The sequence below is a fragment of the Eptesicus fuscus genome, chromosome 11, assembly GCF_027574615.1.
Source record: "Eptesicus fuscus isolate TK198812 chromosome 11, DD_ASM_mEF_20220401, whole genome shotgun sequence".
Taxonomy (NCBI): Eukaryota; Metazoa; Chordata; class Mammalia; order Chiroptera; family Vespertilionidae; genus Eptesicus; species Eptesicus fuscus.
This window is the reverse complement of record NC_072483.1, coordinates 418,436-437,731: the sequence shown is the minus strand read 5'-3', so window position 1 is coordinate 437,731 and position 19,296 is coordinate 418,436. Positions and strand designations below refer to the sequence as shown.

The window sequence follows — 19,296 nt, the reverse complement described above, 5'->3', positions numbered from 1 at the left end:
GTCTGGGAGAGGCCAAGCATCCCTGGTTCCGGGTGAGACCATGTGTCCCTGGATCCAGGTGAGGCCTCATGCACCTAGGCCCGGGTGAGGCCACGTGACCCTGGGTCTGGGGGAGGCCAAGCGTGCCTGGGTCCGGGTGAGACCATGTGTCCCTGGATCCGGGTGAGGCCTCGTGCACCTAGGTCCAGGTGAGGCCACGTGCCCCTGGGTCTGAGAGAGGCCACGCACCCCTGGGTCCGGGCGAGACCATGTGTCCCTGGATCCGGGTGAGGCCTCGTGCACCTAGGCCCGGGTGAGGCCACGTGCCCCTGGGTCTGGGAGAGGCCAAGCGTCCCTGGGTCCGGGTGAGACCATGTGTCCCTAGATCCGGGTGAGGCCACGTGCCCCTTAGTCCGGGTGAAGCCGTGCCCCTGGGTCCGGCCGAGACCAAACCAGAGGGAGTCGGACCTCCGTTACCACCATTTGTCCACCATCTAGAGCTGAGGGGTCAGTGCTGACATGTACACATAAGGAACTGGTGGACATTGAAATTTGGTCTCAAAAAAACTGTTGGTCCAGAAAGAAACTCACTACAGACTGATCCATCTGCCTGTCAGCATAGCTATTATTGCTCGTCTCACATTCAGTTCTCATAAGTATATATCTAGTGACGTATGATCTCGCTCATCTAGGGGAAATGATGAACAACATAGACTGAGGAACAAGAACAGAACCAGAAGCAAGGAGGCATCGATCGGACTATGGGCCTCAGAGGGAGGATAGGGGAGGGTAGGGGGAGGGTGGGGGGAGGGGGAGAGTTCAACCAAAGGACTTGTGTGCATGCATATGAGCCTATCCAATGGTTAAGTTCAACAGGGGGTTGGGGCATGCGTGGGGAGGGGGGGGGGTTGGGAATGGGGGGATGAGGACAAATATGTGACACCTTAATCAATAAAGAAATTTAAAAAAAAAGAATATCAAAACATGTATTTTCATTCCTTAAAATTATTTTTAACTCCTTTTGTCCTAGCAAGGAACAGAAAAACAATAGTTAGCTGTTAAATTCTTAAACACAGTCCATACGTACAACTGTTAGGTGAAGGAAAAGTGTTTCAGTCCTTGTTCTGGCATTCTCAGGGGAAGGGTTTGTGTCACACAAACAAGCCAGTCAAAATTTTACACCTTTTATGTACTTTTGTTAATCCTCACCAGAGGGTTTTTAGAGAGTGGAACGAAGGGAAGGAGGGAAGGAGAAGGGGAGGGGGCAGGGGAGAGGAAGCGGGAGAGAGACGCGTATTTTGGCGCCCCCTTGCCCCCCCAACCAGGAACCTGCAACCCAGGTAGATGGCCCTGACCAGGAATCCAACCTGGGACGCTGCCGTGTGTGGGTGAAGCTCTAACCACTGAGCCCACTGGTCAGACACCTGTTATGTACTTTAAAATCTATTTTTGGCTTTTAGTTCACTTTGACTTTATTGTTAAAAATATACCCTCTAAAGACATATTCATTGTTGGGTGGGTAAAATGATCTGCCCAGTGTCACATATTCTAAAACAATTTTACATAGCGATTTATACTGTTAAATAAATAAACAAATAATTGTAAGGACAAATCAGGGGTCCTCAAACTTTTTAAACAGGGGGCCAGTTCACTGTCCCTCGGACCGTTGGAGGACCGGACTATAGTTTAAAAAAAACTATGAACAAATTCCTACGCACACTGCACATATCTTATTTTGAAGCAAAAAAACAAAACGGCAAAAACACCCGCATGTGGCCCGTGGGCCGTAGTTTGAGGACGCCTGGACAAAGTAATCCCTGTAGATTAAGTTGCTACTGCCAGTATAAAATTAAATTTTATAAAATTCTTCATAAAATTTAAGTCTTCTTTTCCTGAAACGGGAGCTACCAAAATTTGTGGTTTCAAACAATGACTAAGATATTCTGAAATATCATCTTTCTTTTTTAAAAAAAATCTATTTTATTGATTTCTTACAGAGAGGAAGGGAGAGGCATAGAGTTAGAAACATCGATGAGAGAGAAGCATCGATCAGCTGCCTCCTGCACACCCCCTACTGGGGATGTGCCCGCAACCAAGGTACATGCCCCTGACCGGAATCAAACCTGGGACCCTCCAGTCCGCAGGCCGACGCTGTATCCACTGAGCAAACCCGGCCAGGGCAATCTTTTTTTTCTTTATTGTGCTTTAAAAGAACCTGTTTTTAATCCTCACTAGAGGACGTTTTCAGAGAAACACTGCGCGGCTGCCGCCCGCGGGGCCGGGGGAACCCTCCCTAGGGCTGCGCCGAGGCCGGAAGTCCAGGATCCGCCGCCTTTCAGGTTGGCGTGGGGCGCCGGGCGGCGGGCGGAGGGGCTTTAACCAGAAGTCCACGGCGCTGGGCCGCCGAGGCTCAGGCGGAAAGAGCGCCAACCCGCTCCGTGGGCCGCGCCGGCAGGGCCTCCGGGCTCCGCGGCCGTCCCTTCCCCCGCGGAGACGGCCGTGCTCCGGTCGCGGGAGCCCGGAGGAAGGCGGGGCCTCCTCGGGACAAGATGGCGGCCGCGCGACGCTCTGGGCTTCCCGGCCACGACTCGGTCGCCGGAAGTCCTCTGGGTCTCGCCAATCGGAAGCGGAAGTAAAGGGCAGTTGGCTGCCGGGCTCTGGCTCCGCGAGGCCGCCGGCGAGCGGAACCGCGGGAAGGCGCGTGTCGGCCGCTCACTGGCGCCGGCGCCGGCCCCGCCCCCAGCCCCGCCCCGGCGCCGTCCCTGTGCCGCCGCGGACGGAGCGCGCCCTGCTTGGGCCGGAAGGGGACGCGAGCCGTGTGGCGTCGCGGCTGCGCGGCAGGTGACAGGTACCCCGGGCTGGCGCGGGGGGGTCTCGCGGACGGGGAGGGTATGGGGCGCGAGGTGCCCCTCTGCCCCTGTCACCCGAGCTTCCGCTTCTTCCCTGACTCAGTTTCCCCTCCGTGTCCCCCGCACCCGTCGCGGGCTTCCGTGCAGCGTCCTTCCCTCGCGGCCGTGGCGCCGCAGCGGTTGGAGCCTCGGCGCAGGGCTCCGGGACGCACGTGCCCGGCCGGAGTGGACGGCGCCTGGCCTGCGGGCCGCGCGCCCGGGTCTGCGGGCCCCGCTGGGGAACAGCTGGGTCCCTACAGCCTTCCGTGTGGAGGGGGCCGCCGGCCGCCGTTTTCATTGAATAGGAGGGGGTCGTGGCTGAAAGCTGGGCGATCGGTGCCGCTGTCCGTGGGGGCCCTGCCGGGAGAGGATACGGCTGTGCCTGTGAACAGTTCTTGTTCCTGGGCCGGACTCAGATTGTTGTGCATTTCTCGCCAGATTTGAGAACTAGCATATTTTGTGCTACACTATTTTGGCAACATCCGCCGTGCACTTGCTGGCTGGTTTTAGTGCAGGTTTGAAGGCATTTTAAATAGCTATTTAGCAACATTACAAAATTTGGGGTGATTGTAGCCTTTCTATTTGGCTTACTTTTGGTAGATTTAGCTGAAACTATTTTTTTATTAAAGGAAATGAACATAGCGTTGTACAGTAGTGTGTCACCTTTACAATGCACTTTTAATATCAGGGGAATAAATGGAACTAAAGAGAATTCTATTAGACTTCCTTTCTGCAGCTACCTGTGATCATTTTCATGTGAGATGAATAGTAACTACTTGCATCAGAAATTAGATTTATATGGTTCACAACAAATGGTTTTGTAATAGGTATACACGTATATTAAGTTTATTATTGGAGAAGTGAAGTTATTTTTAGGGAAGGGTACGTCCTAATATTTTTTTACTGGGATGTATGTTGAAACACGGATGGCCATCTCTGCACTTGCAGGGTGTGAGTTGTTGAGTTTATTAGGTGTTATCTTCAGGTTAACAATGGGCGAAGAGAAAGTTGGCGATGACTTAGAATTTTATGCCTTTTTTGTTTCTCAAAAAGGGAAAAGCATTTCCATATTATAAAATTTAATATTTCTCATATCTTATTGTAGATCCAGAGATAGTGTCTTCAATTTAAACTGAGAAAAACAGGCCACAGAGTAGCTTTTACAGATGATACATTTGGACCTAGAACTTTTTTAAATTTTTTTTTATTGATTTCAGAGAGGAAGGGAGAGGGAGAGAAACATCAGTGATGAGAATCATTGATCGGCTGCCTCCTGCGCGCCCCCTACTGGGGATTGAGCCCACAGCCTAGGCATGTGCCCTTGACTGGAATCAACCTGGGATCCCTCAGTCCACAGGCCAATGATCTATCCACTGAGCCAAATCAGTTAGGGCAGACTTAGAACCTTTTTTTTAATCCTCACCCGAGGCTATATTTCTATTGGTGAGAGATAAACCGGAGAGAGAGAAAATCAGTTGTCCCCTGAACACACCCCAAATGGGGTGAACCTGCAACCTTCTGGTGTACAGAATAATGCTCCAACCTAGTGAGCCACAGGCCAGGGCTGGGCCTAGAACCTTTTAAAGAATGTTTTTATTTATATATCATGCCACATTGCAGATTCTGACAGCTATTATTTCTCAGACTATTCATCTTTATAAACAACATTTAAAGACCGATAAGGTCAGGGTGATAAGGGATCTTGTAAAATGAAGGCATCCTCAAACAAAAGTCCACTTCAGTGAGGTTCTTACCTTTGCTTCTCTAGACCAGCGGTTGCCAACCGCTGGTAAGGTTGGTGACTGCTGCTAGACCACCGTTTCCTTAATAATGAAGCCTGCGTTTGTTTCTTTTATTTTGATAATTTCCCGTCTTCCAAGCAGTAAGCTAGGCCTGTGACAGTGATAGACAAAACTACCAGCTCTCCAGGAGCCCAGCCTAAGTGTGCATCTGGTAGGCTAGTTGGATAGTTTGCTCTGGTCCCAACTTCAGACCCACACGCTTGGTTTCAGTTAAAACTGTTCCTCTCTCAGCCTCCGGGGTCCCAAGGACTCTGTCCCCAGAAAATCCTTGTCTTGCCCTTGTTTGCTCAGTCTGGCTCTGCACAGTTTGAATTCTTATCCCTTGTGAAATAGAGAACCAGGAGAGAGAACATGGTAGAGAACTTTTAAAAGCAGGCCGATGTGCGTCCGAAGCATTGCTGTGGCTTACTCAGCCTCTGAGCTTCCGTTTTCCTACTTTTAAGCAGGAGTGCTAGTGCGGATGCAGCATCCTCATGGCGCAGCTCCTGTTTGCCAGGCTGTTGCTGTGGTGACCGGTGGACATGGCTGCTCCCACCTCAAGGAACTGCAGTGTTTGCAGAGCACCTGCCCGGCTCCACCCGGAGTGATTGCGCATTGAAGGCTGATGCTTCCTCAGTTCCTGTAGCTCCCTGCAGGGGTGTCCAGTTTCTCATCTGGGTCATCTGCCTTTGAGGGTTACCCAGCTAGACTCCTTCCGGGAAAGGCATGCATATGGCCAGCGCATACTATTGGCTCAATCGTTCAGATGCTCTTGCCAGGTTATAAATTTAGTGACTTTGGGGAGGATTTATTTTTATTTTTTTCCTAGCCAGAGTTTAGGTTTTCATGGCATATTTTTGAGGCCATGTAATAATGGTGATACATTATTCTGTAATTTAAAGATAGTTTTTAGTTTTTTCCCATGATGATGTATTTTATTAGAACAGTGTGGTATAGTATTTGGCACTTTTTGCAGTGATATTCATACTGCCTTTTCATTTTCACAGGGACCCGGTGTGGCAGATACTGTTACTCCTATTTTAGAGACTGGGAGACTAAGGGCCAGAGAAGTTATTAGGTAACATGCTTGTGGTTAAACTGCTAGTAAGTAGCAAACCCAGGAATTGATCTAAAATGTTTTCTCTTTTCCATGACCTTGTTTTTTCTATCAGGCAGGCTGTGGGGGAGGGTGTCTATTAATACCCTAAGAGAGTTGGGGTGGTCTGCAATTGTGAAAGTTTGTGTCCTTCTCTGCACTTCTGTGGGAAATGTTGGTAGCTTCTGCTGGATCAAGAAAGGGCCCTACGTTATCCTCTCTGCAACCTCACCCCAGCCCCCAGCAGCTCCCTCCCCCACGCTGCTAGTAGGTTTCATTGTCAAAAGTCTAGTTTGGTTAGCCCTAGTCTTTGAAAATACTGATTGCTTAAAATACTTACTTGTAAATGGGATGTTCATATTTTTTGTTTCCAAAGAAGCTGGCAGAGCCTGAACTTAAAACCCACGTAAAAGCAACTTCTATTTGGTAGAATTTATTTTGCTTTTGCCCTTTGCCCTTTAGAGATATTGTGCGTTATATGAACAGAATGATAATGCTTTTTCTAAAAGGAAGATACCAAATGGTGGCCTGCAATATGGACTTTCTTCCCCAACAATAGATTTTATTGTTGTTTTTTCTTAATCCTCACCTGAGGATACTTTCCCATTGATCTTTTAGAGAGAGGAAAAGACAGAGAAACATTGATGTGAGAGAAACACATTGATTGGTTGCCTCCTGCATGTAGCCAGCGGGGAGGAGCCTGCAACCAGGATACCTGCCCTTGACCTTGCCCTAGACCAAAATCGAACCTGCAGACCCACCCTTTGGTCTGCAGGCCGATGTTTTAGCTCAGTGGTCGGCAAACTGTGGCTTGCGAGCCACGTGCGGCTCTTTGGCCCCTTGAGTGTGGCTCTTCAACAAAATGCCATGGCCTGGGCGAGTCTATTTTGAAGAAGTGGCGTTAGAAGAAGTTTAAGTTTAAAAAATTTGGCTCTCAAAAGAAATTTCAGTCGTACTGTTGATATTTGGCTCTGTTGACTAATGAGTTTGCTGACAACTGTTCTAGCTCTATCCACTGAGCAAAACATGCTAGGGCCTCCAACAACAGATTTTACCGCCAGTATTGAGGAGTTGGGACCAGCCTTTCCAGATATTAATGCTCAGAAGCACAAGCTTGGTTTATTGTTTCCCACACTCACATTCCCTTCAGCTGACGGGTGGAACTTGGATGTTGACTTACAGATAGCCCAGACAGAAGTCTGATTAGGAGTGAAAAATCCGATCAAAGGAGTCTGAAGCTGGAGACCTCTCTCTGAGGCTCAGTGCGCTGGGGGAGGCTGCTGCTGGGAGTCCAGGACGCCTGCATTTTATGGCTGTGCCAATTTACCAGTGACCTCAGCTTCTTTAGTTTGTGGTTGAGTTCTTACATTTCCGTTTCAGAACCTACCTTTGAGCTTACATCGAGACCCGTCCTATTAGCTTCCTAGGGTTCCCATACAAAACACCACAGCCAGGTGGCTCAGAGCCACAGCAGTTTGCTGTCTCACAGTTTGGGAGGCTAGAAGTTCTAAGGCACCAAGTACTACCCTGACAAGCTCAGGGAAGGTCTGCACGGTGGCTTTACAACTCAGAGACCTACAATAACCACAAAGGAGAGTCTGAAATTTAAACTCTTTAGCTGGAAGCAGTGTATGGTGGGTAGTCATGTCGTGTCTGTCACTCAGCAAATATCTGTTGAACTATGTACACATCAAGCATGTCAAACTCGTGGTCAGCGGGCCACACCGCATGCCTCTGGAGTTTGACATACTTAATGTACATAGTAGGGCCATTGTATTTAGGAAGCATTTCTGTTTCCGTAATATTCATGTTACTTTGTGTCTCTTAGTATTAAGATTGAGGTTTAAACAGTTCCTTGTAGCTAAACTTTTTTTTTTTTCCCTTTTTAGGGGTTTGCTGTAAAATGGGACTTTTGACTGTATTCACTGGACTGTGGCTGTTTTCCTTAGTAAAGGCAGATTCAAAAGCCATTACAACCTCTCTGACGACAAAATGGGTTTCTGCTCCATTGTTGTTAGAAGCCAGGTAAGAAGACCTTTTTCCCTTTCACATGTTTGAGCAAAGTACAGACTCTCTACTAGTGAATTTTCAGGAGCTTTTTAGAAAGTGAGGTTATCATCAAATGTATTTATTGAAGGCCTCTTTCCGTGTCCATTGTGCTGTTAGAACACAGAATCTGTCTATTAGTAGGATAGGACTATATGGATTCATAGAGAGACTTCTTTAGACAAATATGTTGAATTGGTTAGATTATTATGCTATCTTCCAGGAAGAGTGTATGTGGTAATAAGGGAAGAGAGAGTCGTACTTAAAGGAGAATTTCTATTTATTTATTTAAAAGGAAGAGAAGAGAGCTTGGCAAGATATGGGGAAAAGAGGACCTGCTTTGGGAGAAGACAAAATAAGATAGTGCCGGGGAAGCGGGGGAGATGGCCAGGTTCTACCTGCTGTAAGAAGTGCTTGTTCGACATGTGAACATTGCCCCCATCAGGATGCATTCTAATCAAATCAGAATGCTTTCTTACAATTAGAATTGGCAGCATCTTTCATTTTTGGTGTTTCATAAAGCAATAATATGTCTTAAAATCACTAGTGCCTTAAAATCAACAAAATACAATATAGTAAATGATTTCTTGGAAAATTTATATTCCAAGTGTACTTATTACTTATATATAATTTATATGTAACATATATATTACTGATATATAACATATATATTACTTATATATAACATATATTACTTATATGTAACCAAATACCTCTCTTTCAGTCTTTTTTTTTTAACGTTTACAGATGGAAACTTACTGTGTGTGAAATAATAGATAGCTAGGACTTGCACAGAATCTTCCTAAAGTGTAAGTTAGGTGGGTTGAATGGCAGGCATTTGCTAAGTCTTATAGTTTGATAGTGCTAGAAATTTGAACCGTTGGGTTACTTCAGTTAACTTTGTGGTCTACCTTTGTGATCTTCAACTTAGAATTTCATCTTCTAACATTTCCCCCTTAATCGCTAGAAAAGTGGGAATGAAAGCTTTGTCCTGTTGGTTATGTATGTGAATATGGCTTCTCCTAAGGAAGAGCCGAGTTTGGCATTGATAAGGGGCAAGTAGGACGCTTGGGCGTGGTCTTGACTTGCGTAGAAGCCCCTGACTTGCTGCTGAGCAGACTTGCTTCCATCCCTACTGCGCCTGCTTTTCTCATCAATAAAATGGCAAAGGCAAACAAGACAAGCACTGCATCTGTGTCGTAGTGCTGTTGCAGTAACTAGCTTGATAGATGGGGTGAGCTCCTCAAATACAAGTACTTGGTTAGATTTAGGGCAGTTGTTCAAGTGAAGTGACTGAGATCTTTAGAGATCCTAGCCTGCCTGCGCCAGGACTCCTAACTCACCTTTTTCTTCCTTTTGCTAACCTTATTTTTGATGATTTGTCTGGTGTAAGTCTAGGTTATTGAGATTTGCTATCACTCTCTAAGTGCATTTGTGTTATTAACTGTAACATGTTTTATGATATTCTGCTTACCATTCTTAACTGAATTCCATTCCATTACTCTCACACTGATTGGTTTCCTATTTTCCCCAGTGTACATTGTCTCAGAAGATACTTTTGGCATATCCCTATGGACTTTTGAGAAAGTATGTTAAGTTTGTCAGCCTTAATTGATCACTTTTTTTCCAGTTTCTTTGATGTGTCTGAAGTGAGTATTGGATACTTCACCAGCTTACCCAGCACAGACACCTCACCTTTCCAGCGTATCCTGGCCATTTGCCACTTGGCTCACTGTTTTGAGCCCTCTCTGTAGCTATTTGCAGACAGCTTGCTAGAGTAGTGGGATATGTTTGCAACTCAGAAATGAGCTGGCTTATTTGAAACCACTCCATGTGCACTTCAGAGCTAGCTGACGCAGGCTCTGCCCTGGTCCTGGCAGCACTGATGGTGGGTGTGGTCCAGGGGGAGGGGACAGACTCTCTCCACACATAAATGCTCCCTACATTTGGCCTTAGGGACAAAAACTACTCCCAGGTATATTTTAATATTGGGCCTGATGCTTTGTAGTTATCCGTAAAGTGTTAGACTGGTATATTTAATTGAAGTCAAACACTGGATATGTTTTGAACAGCTATAGTTACTAACAGAAATATTATGTAAATGAAGTACTATTAAAAATGAAAACATAGTTTTTTGACTGCTAGATATTATAATGGCTCAAGAATACAGCATGATAGAGATATAAATCAAGGATATTGGAACTCACATTCTGGATTTTCCATTTGCTACCTCTGTGCCTTGAAGCAAGTCTACTGAATTGGAGGGTTGCTGTGAGGATTTGGAGACCTGGATGAATATGCTGAGCATAATGTCTGTCACACAGTAGAACCACTTAAATACTCATTTCCCTTTCCTTTCTAGTTCTGTATTAAAGAGAGACCTACTCTGATCTCGCACAATAACTTCAGAAATCGAATAAAACAAGTTTACTACCAGACTTACGCTGATAGGTAGACATTTGTTTTTTTTCTAGTTTTTTGTTTTCTTTTGCCAAATATTAAAATCTTTTTATTAATGGCATTCCAAAAATGTTTATAATTGGAGAGAATGGTATAATGTGCCCTCCCTCTACTTATCAGGATTTTACAGTTATCAACTCAAGTCCAATAACCATTACTAGCACCATTCTCCTCCCTTCCCTTGCTGGAATGTTTTTTTGTTTTGTTTTTATGTTTCTGTTGATTTTTAGAGAGAAAAGAAGAGGGACAGAGAGATAGAAACATTGATAAGAGAGAAACATCATCGATTGGCTGCCTCCTGCACACCCCCCACTGGGGATGGAGCCCACAGCCTGGGCATGTGCTCTGACCAGGAATCGAACCAAGACCTCTTGGTTGCTAGGTTGACACTCAACCACTGAGCCCCGCTGGAATGTTTTAAAGCAAATCCCAAACAGCATATAATTTTATCTGTAAAACTATAGATTTTTTTTTTTTACTCAGTGGAATAGCTATAAGAAGCTAATAAGCCTTTATAGGGGGGACCTTACAATAAGCCTTTATAGGGGGACCTAACTTCACTGAATCCCTGTTCTCATCATACAGTTGATCAGTGTATTCCCTCCCCCTTCTGCTCACTTATTTGTGAGTGAAGCTTTAATTTAGGAATTTAGTGTTCGTCTGCATGTCATAATCTATCTGTCTTAGTGCCTGCCTTCTTAGACTGTAAACCACTGTCAGGTTGGTATGAAGTCTTAATCAGTTACTAGAAAGCCTAGAAAAATGCCACACTTAGTGAGGCGCCAGATACTTCCATACGTAATGATGGGTATTTTCAGAGCCAGTTTTTCGAGAAGCTGTGTATTACCAGGAGATGTTTCCTATTTTCCCCATATACCTGTGTTGAGCTGTGAAGTAGGGTGAGAGCTGTACACCTGAGTGTTGACAGGTACTGGGAAAGTCTTCCTTTGGCTAGGTGAGCTGAGACCCACTGCCGTTCACGTGCAGACGGAAAGATGGCCACGAGGAGGAGAGAGCCAGTTTGTGTGCGTCTCACTTAACAACGCGCCTTTTCTTTCAGGGATAAATGACTGAATGAATGAAAATTGAATGCAGTCATTATTTTAGGTCAGTAGTATTAAGTAAAAAGAAAGTTAAAATGGCATTGAGTTCTAAGACCTGATTTTATTAGGTCAGTGTTATCTTTAAACTAAAATTTGGTGATTTTGAGAATGTGGATTTATGGCTATTAAAAGATTACAAAATGCTGCCTTTAGTTTTCTAGAAAAATTTTAAGGTTTATGTTTTCCTTGGGAGATCCTTAGATAAAACATTTTTTTTTTTCTTTGTAAGGTCTTTGAGAAAATAAGTGAGCAGAACTAGTGCTAGAAAAATAAATTTATTTTTAAAAAAAATTTTAAAATTGATTTTAGAGAGAGAGAGAAACGTCGATTGGTTGCCTCCTGCACTTGCTCAGATCTGGGGTCAAACCCGCCTCCTGGGTGTGTGCCCTGATGGAGAACAGAGGTCTGTGGTGCGCAGGAAGACGTGCCAGCCACGTGAGCCACACGCCAGGGTGAATCACCAGCTCCAACTCTGTTTCTGCCGCGGATAGCATGTTCCCAGTTAGCCTTCTTTGTATGGGGGCTTCTCTGTTGTTTCATTTTATTCTAGTTTTCTCCAAGGAATATCCATTGAACTATTAAATTATTAATAGCTAGTTAGCTAGTAAGATTTGCTTATCATGTATGTTTATATAATATGTATTATAAATTAAAAGATAAACTGAACATTTGGAAACTCATAAAAACCTAATTCCCTTTCTTTAGTAATAGAGCTTATATTCGAAGATTTTTATTTTGAAGTTATTTTATTTTTTTTCTCCCAGTGAATTTTTAGCAGAAGACAGTCAAGAGAAGTTTTGGAATTTTGTAGAAGCCAGTCAAAATATTGGATCACCAGATCGTCACGGTAAATTGAAGCCAATGCTGCTTTGACTTTGTCGTCTGGGAAAATATTGGGAAAAGGCTCTTTCAGAGTATGTGTGGCACGGCAGTGAATGGGATTCACTTTAAACTTAATGACTAGAGTTATGATGGCAGCCAGCAGAGCCAACACAGACTAATAATTATTTTTGAAGTTTATAACTTTGGCTTTAAGCACTATCCTTGACTTTCACCCTCTTGTTTTTGTGTTGTTTTATTAAAAATGTGTGACTATTTTGTGGAAGTCAAAATCATTTAGTATTAATATTAAGTTAATACCCATTAGATTTTATTTACTTTTTTTGTTATGAACCAATTACATAACTGATCTATTATCTGTTAAGTCTAACTTGTTTGTTTGTTTATTTATTTATTGGTTAATCCTCATGTGAGGATAGTTTTTCCATTAATTGTTAGAGTGGAAGAGAGGGAGGAGGACACAGTGAGAGAAACATCATCAGTATGAGAGGGACACATGAATTGGTTGCCTTGCACAAGTGCCCCGACCTGGGCTTGGGATCCAATCTGCAACCCAGGTACGTGCCCTTGACTGGGAATTGAACCCTAGACCCTTCAGTGAGTGGTCCGATGCTCTAACCTCTGCACAACACTGGCCAGGGCAAGTTTGTTATTATTAAGTTAGTGCTACCAAAAATGTTTTCTATTATGTCTGCCAGCCACCCACAGATTGAGTGTCAAGGTATCAAGTAAATTACAACGTAAATTTTCTAATTTGTTTACAGATTATGATGTGCTTTTATATATATTTTCTAATTCAATATAAACTATATAGAGTATAAAAATTAATAGTTAAAGACATATGAGTAGCTAAAACCTTAGTATTAAATTGACAGGCCCATTTGAAGAGAAAATATGTAAAAATTTTGTGACTGCTGCCACTGCTAATAGTAAACTAAATTGATTTTAACATAGATTTTTATTCACACAATATGTATTAATAAAGTTCTGTCTGAATTTTTGTGTGGTATAAACACAGAACAATTTTGAACAAGCACCTGTGCGTTTTAGTTATGTAATTCAGAGTCAACTAGAATTGTTTGAGTTATCAGAAAAATAATTTTACATTTAGTTTATAATTTCATGAAACAAATTATAAAGTGGGCTTTATAATGAATTTGAACTCTGACATATAAATGACATGTCTTCAATACAAGTGGCTGGTTAGAATTATGTGAGTATGAATTCTTGAAAGTGATCGTAAAAGTATGTTAAACATTTTATTTGAACTATATCTGTAGTCTACCACCCAAAGATATTCATCAACATTCTGACACAACTTTGAGATACTCTTTTCTACCTAGATGCTAATGCAGACTGACCGTTTATATTTTGCTTTTTAAAATGTTAATATTTCCTAAAGAAAAGCTATATGAAAGGTTATACTTACAGAGAAAAATCTTGTTGCCTCCCTCTTTTTGTTTCTCTCCCATATTTTTTTAAATGTATTTCATTAATTTTTTACAGTGAGGAAGAGAGAGGGATAGAGTTAGAAACATCGATGAGAGAGAAACATCAATCAGCTGCCTCCTGCACACCCCCTACTGGGGATGTGCCCGCAACCAAGGTACATGCCCTTGACCAGAATCGAACCTGGGACCCTTGAGTCTGCAGGCCGACGCTCTATCCACTGAGCCAAACTGGTTAGGGCTCTCCCATTTTTTATAACCATTTAATTTAATTTGTTTGGCCTTTAATTTTTTTTTGCAACAAATACATATGTATTCTTATTTCTCATTCTTTCTTAGGGTGAAAAATGATAGCTTATGGTATATATTGTTTTATATGTTACGCTTTTCATTTAGCAACATATCCTTGGGGTTTTTTCATATTGGTTCATGTACTTTTTTCTTCCTAGATAATTTGTTCCAATTGTTTGTTTAAATGCTTTATCCCAAACTATAGTTTTATCAGCATCCTTTAATACCTTGCACTTCCTCATCACCTGGCTCAGGAGTGTTGGGTTATTCGAGTAGATAACATGTAGTAGGCACTAGGGATACAAAGACAAATAAGCCATAGTTTCTGCCTGTGGGGACTCAGACTATATGGGGAGGAGTAGATAGTGAATAAGTAATTTAGTAAATAATGTGAATGAAAGAGGTAAGCAAAGAAATATGAGAGCAAAGAAAAGATGTACTTGGTCCAGTGAAGCATGGGTGGTATTTGGGTGTCTTCTTGGAGTAGGTAACTAGCAGTCCCATGGGGAAGGAAGACTGGACAAAAGGTAGAAGGGAGGAAAAGTCCACTTGTGTACTCCAGGGAATTCGGAGCATCTGACAATAGTTGAAGACAGTATAGTGGTGAAATGTTGCTTTCCTATGCCTTTGTATCACAGAGCTCTATACCTTACAAGCTATCTTACTGGGATATCTCCAGTCATGGGACTATTTTGCTTCATATTTTTTCTTGGCAGGCACTGATTACTCCTATTATCGTGCAATATTGGGAGCTGCATTTCCGTTTCTGTCACCTCTGCAGCAGAATTTGCTGAAATTTTCTCTGTCTCTCCATTCCTACTCTGCTACAATTCAAGCCTTCCAGCAGGTGAGTGCAGTGCTTACACATAACAGTGTTTGTTAAGGGTTGTATAGCATGATAATTGGATATATATATTGCAGAGCTGTAACTTTTCTGCCTAAAATTTTCTAGGGTTTATGATTTGTTTGTAAATAAGCAAAGTTGTTGTTCAACCTTCAAAACACATATTATAAGAAATACTAGAGACCCATTGCATGGTTGAATCATGCACGTGTAGGGTCCCCTACACGCTTTCGCTTTTCGCGGTGGAGCTGGGTGCCTGTCCGCTGGTGCACCAGGCCTTTCAGAAGCCTCGGCTCAGCGAGGCTTCTGAAAGGCCTGGTGCCAGAGCAGACAAGCACCCAGCTCCCCCACTTTTGATGGTCCACGGCCGCTGAGGGGGGCTACCCTGCGGTTGAGAGGTGCAGGGAGTGGGACTCCCGCCCCCTGTGCCTCTCAACAGCCGCTGAGGGGGGCTGTCGCGGACACCTGGCTACTCTGACGTTGAGAGGCGCAGCTGGGTGTCCACGGCAGGCCCCCTCAGCGGCCGCGGATCTGGCCGTTGAGAGGCACAGGGGGCAGAAGTCCCGTCCCCTGCACCTCTCAACAGCAGGGTAGCCCCCCTCAGTGGCAGCGGATCCGTGCCTCTCAATGGCCGGATAGGCCACCCCGAGTCCCGCCGCCCAATCGTGGGCGTAGCGGAGTGATGGTAATTTACATGTTACTCTATTATTAGATAGGATAATTTGCACTTATTTTCATTTAAGAAATAAAAAAAATATATACACAAAAAAGAGACTACGAGACTTAATTTGTACAACATACCCTAGGAGGTAGTCTTTGTTTTTGTTTTTTTAATCCTCACATAAGGATATTTTTTTCATTGCTTTTTCAGAGAGTGAAAGGAAGGGAGAGAGGAGGAAGAGGAAGAGAGAGAGAAACATTGATGTGAAAGAGACACATAGACTGATTGCCTCCTTCATAAACCCTGACCGACCAGGGTTCGGGAGCGAACCCACAACCCAAGTACATGCCCTTTGACTGGAAATTGAACCTGAGACCCTTCAGTGTGTGGGCTGATGCTCTAACTACTGAGAACACTGGCCAGGGCAGGAGGTATGGTCTTGCTAAACCAGTGGACCCTCACTCTGATCACAGCCTGTAGATCACAAAGCAGTTCACAGGAAATACAGATATGGGAAATGTGAGGCAGTATAGCAGGGGTACAATCAGCAAAATCCAACATGCGGGAGACTTTAGAGCAGTGGTTCTCAACCTTCCTAATGCCGCGACCCTTTAATGCAGTTCCTCCTGTTGTGGTGACCCCCAACCATAAAGTTATTTTCGTTGCTACTTCCTAACTAATTTTGCTACTGTTATGAATTGTAATGTAAATATCTGTGTTTTTCAATAGTCTTAGGCGACCCTGCTAGCAGTTCTCAACCTGTGGGTTTCGACCCACAGGTTGAGAACCGCTGGTGTAGAGCCTAAAACCATGTTAGAGTAACGTGATTTGATATCTTCAACAAGTAAGTTAAAAGGAAAGGGAAACTGGGAAGGAGGCACTTCAAAAGAGACTAAAAATGTGTCAACTTAATGCAATTTGCAGATCTTGTTGGATTTTTCTAAAAATATACTTTTATTATTGACTAGTGGCCCGGTACATGGATTCGTGCACATTGAAAGAAAATTAATTAGAAGAAATATTTTAATATCGCTATTTGTTCTTTCTCTATAATAGAAGTGTCAGAGATGAAAGGAATTTAGTAAAATGTATATGAAAGTAATATATAAATTGCTTAATAAATAAACAATATAACAACAAAGACATATAAAAACAACAAAAACATGCTATAAAAACAATGTTGATAAAAACAATGACTGATAAATTGATTAAACTCATTCTAATATCTCCTGCTATATCTCATTAAGAGTAAAAACACTTTCAGAGTGCTTGACTAATGTAAACTAAAACAACCAAATTCACGATTGACAGTGACAGATCAAAACACGTGCGATTGGCGCCAGGGAGAGTGTTATATGTATCATAGATGCGTGAGTCAACATTTATTTTTAAACTAGAGGCCCGATGCACAAAGATTCTTGCAAGAATGGGCCTTCCTTCCCCTGGCTGCTGGCACTGCCTTCGCTTTGGCTGGAGCCCCCTTTCCACCTTCCCATGCTGCCCAGAGGCCCAGAGCAGTACGGAACGCCTGTGTCGTCGCCATGGCCCCGCATTGGCCATTCTGTGCCTGCGTATGCAAATTAACCGGCTATCTTTGTTGTGTTAATTTGCACACTCACTCCTCATTGGCTGGTGGGTGTCGTGAAGGTACAGTCAATTTGCATCTTACTCTTATTTATTTATTTTTTAAATATATTTTATTGATTTTTTACACAGAGGAAGAGAGAGGGATAGAGAGTTAGAAACATCGATGAGAGAGAAACACCAATCAGCTGCCTCTTGCACACCCCCTAATGGGGATGTGCCTGCAACCAAGGTACATGCCCCTGACCAGAATCGAACCTGGGACTCTTGAGTCCGCAGGCCGACGCTCTATCCACTGAGCCAAATCGGTTTCGGCGCATCTTACTCTTTTATTAGTGTAGATTGCCAGTGTGCATCATATGTACCCGCCCTGGCCAGTCCTTCTGATGGATAGATGGACGGTCAGTCGGTCACTTAGCCACTTATATATATATAGATGGTATTACAGATATCTCCCATTTCTCCTCCTTTACTCCAGTCCTCTGAGCCCCTACCCATCCCACCCAGGTCTTTACTACCCTACTGCCTGTGTCCATGGGCTATGCATAGAAGTATATAAGTTCTTTGGTTTAATCTCTTCTTGTACCTCACCCCCACATCGAGGTATATCAGTCTGTTCCATGCCTCCCTGCTTCTTGTCTTATTTTGTTGGTTAATTCATTTCGTCCATTAGATTCCACAAATAAGTGAGATCATGTGGTATTTGTCTTTCTCAGATTGCCTTATTTCACATAGCATAATAGTCTTCAGGTTCATCCATACTGTCCCAAAGAGTAAAAGATCCCACTTTCTTGCAGTTGCATGTACTCCATGGTATAAATGTTTGACAGCTCTTTTATTCACTCATCTACTGGTGAGCACTTGGGCTGTTTCCAAATCTTAGCTATTGTAAATAACAATGCTATGAACATAGGGGTGCATATACTTTCTGATTGGTGATTCAGGTTTTTAGGATATATTCCTAGAAGTGGGATCACTGGATCAAACAGGAGTTCCATTTTGATTTTTTTAAGGAAACTCCATACTGTTTTTCATAGTAGTTGTACCAATCTGCATTCCCACCAGTAGTGTGCTAGTATTCCCTTTTCTCTATATCCTCGCCAGCACTTGTTGTTTGTTTAGTTTTTGATGTTAGCCATTCTGACAGGTCTGAGGTGATAGCTCATTGTGGTTTTATTTATTTTTTAATATTATTTTTAAATCTTTATTGTTAAAACTATTACATATGTCTCCCTATTTCCCCCAGCCTGCCCCGGCCCATCGCCCCAGGCCTTCACTAACTCTATTGCCTGTGTCCATGGGTTATGCATATATGCATACAAGGTCTTTAGTTGATTACCTCCCACCCACCCTTCCCCCTCCTTCCCACTGAGATTCCGCACTCTGTTCCATGCTTCCATGTGTCTGGATCTATTTGGTTCATCGGTTTTATTTTGTTCATTAGATTCTGCATATGAGTAAGATCATGTGATATTTGTCTTTGCTTAGCATAATACTCTTCAGGTCCCTCCATGCTGTCTCAAAGGGTAAGGGACCCTTCTTTTTTACTGCTGCATAGTAAAGACAGTCTTTTCAATAAATGGTGCTGGGAAAATTGGATAGATACATGCAAAAAAATGAAACTAGACCACCAACTTACACCATACACAAGAGTAAACTCAAAATGTATAAAAAGACTTAAATGTAAGTTGTAAAACCATAAAAATCCTAGAAGAAACCATAGGCAGCAAAATCTTGAGAGTGATATGTTTACAGATACATCTCCTAGGGCAGTGGTCGGCAAACTCATTAGTCACAGAGCCAAATATCAACAGTACAATGATTAAAATTTCTTTTGAGAGCCAAATTTTGTAAACTTAAACTTCTTCTAACGCCACTTCTTCAAAATAGACTCGCCCAGGCCATGGTATTTTGTGGAAGAGCCACACTCAAGGGCCAAAGAGCCGCATGTGGCTCACGAGCTGTGGTTTGCCGACCACTGGCCTAGGGCAAAGGAAACTAAGAAAATATATAAAGCTATGTAAAGATGAAATCATGAGCTCATGCTGATATTTTCAATTTAAATTAATGGTTACTTTGTTACATGTATGTTTCTTTTCTTCCACATTGAGCATCTTAGTTCTGAAGGATATAAGGGATGATAGAATTAAGACTGTCTCAATATTACTTACTAGAAGCCCGATGCACAAAGATTCGTGCAGAATGGGCCTTCCTTTCCCTGGCTGCCAGCCCCGCCTTCCCACGCTGCCCAGAGGCCCGGAGCAGCTGGGGCGGT

At 43.3% G+C, this 19,296-nt stretch overlaps 1 protein-coding gene across 3 annotated transcripts in view; it reads left to right on the top strand.

Annotated features, from left to right (window-relative positions):
- The first annotated feature begins 2,374 nt into the window (after positions 1-2,374).
- UGGT1 (UDP-glucose glycoprotein glucosyltransferase 1) overlaps positions 2,375-19,296 on the top strand; it is a 147,172-nt gene continuing 130,250 nt past the window's right edge. The window contains exons 1-5 of one of the 3 annotated variants that reach the window (XM_028134827.2): positions 2,767-2,827; positions 5,656-5,726; positions 7,634-7,769; positions 12,118-12,200; positions 14,649-14,779. In XM_028134827.2, coding sequence (XP_027990628.2) covers positions 7,648-7,769; positions 12,118-12,200; positions 14,649-14,779 — 336 coding nt within the window. In that variant the 5' untranslated portion in view covers positions 2,767-2,827; positions 5,656-5,726; positions 7,634-7,647. Of the gene's footprint in view, positions 2,828-5,655; positions 5,753-7,633; positions 7,770-12,117; positions 12,201-14,648; positions 14,780-19,296 lie in introns of all 3 variants that reach the window. The other 2 variants (XM_028134826.2, XM_008158130.3) reach the window with 2 other exon arrangements.